This window comes from Lipotes vexillifer, unplaced genomic scaffold, assembly GCF_000442215.2.
Source record: "Lipotes vexillifer unplaced genomic scaffold, Lipotes_vexillifer_v1.1 scaffold230, whole genome shotgun sequence".
Classification (NCBI taxonomy): domain Eukaryota; kingdom Metazoa; phylum Chordata; class Mammalia; order Artiodactyla; family Lipotidae; genus Lipotes; species Lipotes vexillifer.
The window spans coordinates 2,280,407-2,285,846 of record NW_006775143.1 but is presented as its reverse complement, the minus strand read 5'-3'; the positions used below and the strand labels follow the sequence as shown (position 1 = coordinate 2,285,846).

Below are 5,440 nucleotides of genomic sequence, written 5' to 3'. Positions count from 1 at the left end.
CTGTGTCTCACCTGCCAGATAGTGTCCAGTGGATGGTAAATGTGGTCGAGTGCTCTGCCCTGACATGAAAGCTGCCATCTACAAATGCCTTCACGGTCTGTCTGGATCAAGAGGGCTTCGGCCATCTCCCCTCAGACCCTCAGGTCCGGAGGGTTGTGCAGCAGAGCTGCTGGGCATTCCTCATTTCCTCCATAGGGTGGGTAAGCCATCTAATGGTTAAAACCAGGTGGCCTCAAATGACGAGTGGTGGGGATGAAGAGAACCGGCAGCAGATGCCGGGATACAGATGCACCTATAAATCAGGTGGAACAGGGAGGTCCTGGCTTATGCCAAGAAGGAAGGAGAGTGATGGGCAAGGGCCAGATGAGGCAGCACAGCAGGTACTAGAGTCGAGAGGTAATGGTCCAGCATCAAGCGTCCCCTCACTCCCATGCCTTACAAGTACCCCAGTCCCCTTGAACTCAGACATTCAGGAAGTGGTAGGAGGCAGCACACCTAAACTGACTAGAATGACGTTTCCGCTGCCAACGGGTGGAGCAGAAAATAAATAAAATTCAGTTGTAGAAGCACGAGAGGAAATGAAATACACGGTGCTCTTGAATTTTTGTGGCCCCCAAATAATCATATCATATCCCCTACATAAATACATCAGTAGCTGTGGCTTTCATCATATCACACACAAATGGCACTGGGTAAATCTCAAATAATTTCCAGTTACATTCTTTGGTTTTTCAGAAAACCTGTGAGTTCAAGAGCTATTGCTCTCTTTGAAAGATTGAGAAACTGAGGCTAATGAGGTCAACACAGATTTTAAAGCTCGCCAGTGACCAAGTCAGGGCGTAAGCCCACTTCACTCAGACCAGCCTTCTTTCCAAGGTTCTTTGCTGCTGTCTCTTCTCAGCTCCTCAGGAAAGCAGCCCAAAGTGGCTCTAACACTGAGAGAGTATCGGAGACATGTTCTTGGGCCTCCATCCTGCCACCTTGTGGTGAGACCTTGGAAAGTCACTCTGCTTCCCACATTGGTGGCAAGTATATTCAGGAACAACTACTAATTAGCTCCGTTTGGCTCTAGTGGAGAAGGAAGTAAAGTGATGGCGAGGCTGGAAAGGGGCCCGATCAAGAAGGCACTGAATACCCGGCTAAGGTGTTCAGCTTGTAGGACAATGTTTCCCAAGTGTGCTTCCAACACACTCCCATGCCTCACACATATACACACTCATTACATTGTTACAAATTCAGATTCCTGAGACAGAAACCCGTCTACAGAATCAAAATTTCTAGTGTGGAACCTGGAATGTGCATTTTAAACAAGCACCCTTGGTCATTCCTATAAAACAAATCATCCAGTTAAGGACCCTCTTCTATAAGCAACAATGATCCTCACATATCTTCTGTGTCCTTATCCCACATTTGATATTAAAGCTCCATGCAAACAAGGCCACCACCCCGCCTCCATGGCTTTGCCTTGGCCATCCCCACTCTTTTCCTAATGTACGTTGACCCCTCTTTTGAAGACAGTTAAGACACCAACTTCTCCAGGAAGCCTTCTACAAACCTTAGGTCTCAGCTGAAACTTCTCTTCTGCACAGGTGACATGTTCCCTACTGAATGCACAGAAATAAGGCAGGCCCTACCTCACTCTCAAATGGACTGTAAGCTTCCTGGAAGGCTAAACCCCAGTGTGAATACACTGGGGAGGGCTAAGGCCCCAACTCATTTCCATTCTGAGCACCTTTATATATGATCTTATCCAGAGGTGTTTCTGGAGATTTGTAAACAGAATTCCTTCAAACGTGTTCATTGTTCTACCTGGGGATTGAGAGTGACCACACCCTCAGACCCTTAATCCAGTTAAGAGCTTGCAGTGGATTGGTGGATCTTGTACCGGTGGGGCAGGGCAGGGGCAGGGCCTGGGGTGTTGGTGAACCAGAGGCCAGGAGCTCTCAAGGACCTACCTATTGGGTACTAAGGCTCTAATATCTCATTTCATTCCTCCAACACTTCCAGGAGGTAAGTTTAATTATCCCGCTTTGCAGATGAGGAAACCAAGGCAGCCTGGTGTGTTGAAGGCCACAGAGGTAGGTGCTACGAGTAGCATGATCTTCCCTGACCAGCTGCCCCTCACAGGGAGGGGCCTCCAGCATGTAGCCTTGGCACCTGGGCCAGTACCACGTTCATAGGCCAATGGCACTTACCACACATCCTGAGGAGTCCACCTGGCGGTCAGACACACACTTGAAGTTTCGAGTACAGCCCCCATTGTTCCGAGAGCAGTCACGGACGGGCCCAAAGGAGGACAGCAGGTCATTGATGGTTTCAAAGTATGTGGACAGCATGGCTTCTTCCCTTGGAGAGAAAGGAGATGGTTAAATTTCAGAGACATCTGTAGCATTGGGTTAAAAATAATTTTAATGTGCATTTATTACTTTTGAGATCATCATTTATTATACTTACAGTGAAGAAAATGAAATACATATTTAAAAAATAAGAAGTAAAGAAAAACAAAAAGAAACAAATTCAATAGGTATATCATCATATGACATGATGGTTGTCTAGTTTTTTGTTCTTGTATTTTTTTTGGCTGCACCTCACGGCTTTTGGGATGTTAGTTCCTTGACCAGGGACCGAACCCCAGCCTCAGCAGTGAAAGTGCCGAGTCCTAACAACTGGACCGCTGTGGAATTTCTGATGGTTGTCTAGTTTTGATAAAGAAGAATACATTTGGAACTTGGTACCCTTTATTTCATTAATCCTCATAATTTTGCAAAGTAGGCATGAGATTTCCATTTTACCAATAAGTGAACTGTGGCTCAGAAAGGTGAAGTGTCATTAACAAAGCCAAGACATGGAAGCAACCTAAGTGTCCATCAACAGAGGAATGGGTAAAGAAGTGGTACGTGTATACAATGGAATATTACTCAGCCATAAAAAAGGAATGAAATAGTGCCATTTGCAGCAACACGGATGGACCTAGAGATTGTCATACTAAGTGAAGCAAGTCAGACAGAGAAAGATAAATAGTATATGATGTCACTTACATGTGGAATCTAAAAAAAATACAAATGAACTTATTCACAACACAGAAACAGACTCACAGACATGGAAAACAAACTTACGGGCACCAAAGGGGAATGGGAGGGAGGGATAAATTAGCAGAATGGGATTAACAGATACACACCACTATATATAAAATAGATTAACAACAAGGATTTACTGTAGGGCACAGGAAACTATATTCAACAACTTGTAATAACCTACAATGGACAAGAATCTGAAAAAAAAAAATGTATATAATTGAATGACTTTGTTGTACACCCGAAACTAACACAATATTGTAAATCAACTATGCTTCATTTAAAAAAAAAAAAAAAAAAAAAGGAAGGTGAAGTGTTTGGTTGAAGGTCACCAAGCCTGTACTGTGGCAGAACTAAAGTCCGTGCCAAGCTCCATCTGAGTCCAAAGAGAAAGTTCTTCCCACTACACAACTCTTAACTTGCATTATACATGTTCCTGCAGAGTCCAGACCTCCCCATAACAACTCTGCAACTCTGCAAAATTCCTATTATTCCAACGTTGTGTATATAAATTGAAGCTATGCGAGGTATGGGGAGTATTTCCACTCATACAGTATCTTTCTCTTCACTTGCATTCTCTGTCTTTCTGTGTCTGTCTCCTTGCCCCATCCCCTCCCTCTCTCCTCTCCATCTTCTCTGTACCCTTCCTCATTTGTTCTCCTTACTTTGGTATTTTCTCCTTTTTTAATCTCTGGGCAGTATCAGGGCTTTTGTGTTTTAAATAATGTTCCCCTGGTATAACTGATGTTTATTCAGAATCAGTGCAGAGCCAAGATACAAACACAGAACTGTCTGACCCTCGTACCCTAGAACTTTATTTTTCAGGCTGTTGCATACAAATCACACCATCAATAACGGTAGCATCAGCTGTTGTAAAGGTGATTAGATTCTAGGCAAATGCATGACTCCTCCCAAATGAGGTTCACAAGAGACAAGACTAGACTAGCTACCATAATCCATGGATCTGCCAAAATCCTATTACATGAGAGATACAAATGGAAGATTCTGGAAAAAGGGCCCCAAATAAGGAATATCGTAGCACTGGATTATTTGTGATGCCTACACTTGCAGGAGATATTATTAAAGGGACACTACAGGCAGTAAAATGTTGTATGCCTCATGGGATCTGGAAGTCTGAAAGAAGGGAGACGCTGGTACATGTACATGTCGTAAGAGGAGGCCGGTGAGCACTACTGCTGATGTCTCTGGACCATGCTTCATCCCTTCCCCCATCCTTTCTCTCCTCAGGCTTGGTGCTCCAGGTTTCAGTCTCCTAGCTTATTCCCTGACTCCAGCCTTATCCCCTTCTATCCCATCTTTCATACTGACTGCCAGTGAACTTAGTAAGTCCCCGCTCTAATTAGATACCCCATGGATCAATAGTTCTCCATTACTCATAGAAGAAAATCTAAATTACTTTCATTGGCATTCAAGTTCCTTCATAATCTGGTTCCTGCCTACCCGCCTGGCTACATTTTACTTTGTCCTCAGAGTCTCCATTTGATACCCCCAGGTCTCTTCTCATTCCCTAAACACACAAACTTAGGTCAGGTCCACTGCAAACAGACTCTGAAACAGAGCACGGCATATACGAGGTTTATCAAGGAGCCCTCTTGGGATATACTTGTAGGATGTAAGCAAGGCGGGATTGGGCAGGGGAGAGGCTGTCCTGCCATGTGGCTGATGCCATGTAGATCTGAAGCCTCAGTTGGTCCTGAGGGGAGCTGTGGAGCTTGGATGGCCCTTTAGGGACACCCTGAATGGAGGCAAGGGATCCAGGCCTCTGCAACACCACGTCAGCCAGTCATTGGTATGGCTGCCATCTGGAAGGGGGTATCCTTGGGAGAGGCAGTTCCTTGTGGCTGAAGGCAGTGCCCAATGAGGGACAGAGCTGTGAGCCTCAGCCACATTCTGGAGGATGGGTGGGTCAGCCCTGAAGAGGGGATCTGAGGACAGTATGTACCTCTACCTTTCTGAATCCTTAACCATGCTTTACTGCCTGGGATGCTCACCTCCAAATTTTCTCCCCCGCAAAGTCCTAAGAATCCTTAAAAGTTATTCAAGTTCATATTCAAATTCATTCATTCATTCATTCATATATTACAAATGTTTATTGAGTGTCTACTATGCACCAGGCACCATTCTAGGTACTAGGGATGCAGTAGTGACATTGGACAAAGTCCTTACCTCCAACAAGCTTACTGTGACCTCCTTTGTGAAACCTTCCCTACTTCCAAGCAGAATTAATTCCTTTTCCCTTTTTTTTTTTTTTTTTTTTTTTTTTGTTTACTCCAGAGCATGGCGGGTGAAGCTGTTGGCTTCTTAAGCCAATTAAAAATGACACAAATAGTCTATGCTCATTTTAG

At 44.5% G+C, this 5,440-nt stretch overlaps 1 protein-coding gene across 2 annotated transcripts in view; it reads right to left on the bottom strand.

Moving 5' to 3' along the window:
- The window catches only part of ASTN2 (astrotactin 2), a 944,548-nt gene that overhangs the window by 374,710 nt on the left and 564,398 nt on the right, over nucleotides 1-5,440 (bottom strand). For both annotated transcript variants that reach the window (XM_007449713.1, XM_007449714.1), the window contains exon 10: nucleotides 2,196-2,346. In XM_007449713.1, coding sequence (XP_007449775.1) covers nucleotides 2,196-2,346 — 151 coding nt within the window. The remainder of the gene's footprint in view (nucleotides 1-2,195; nucleotides 2,347-5,440) is intronic.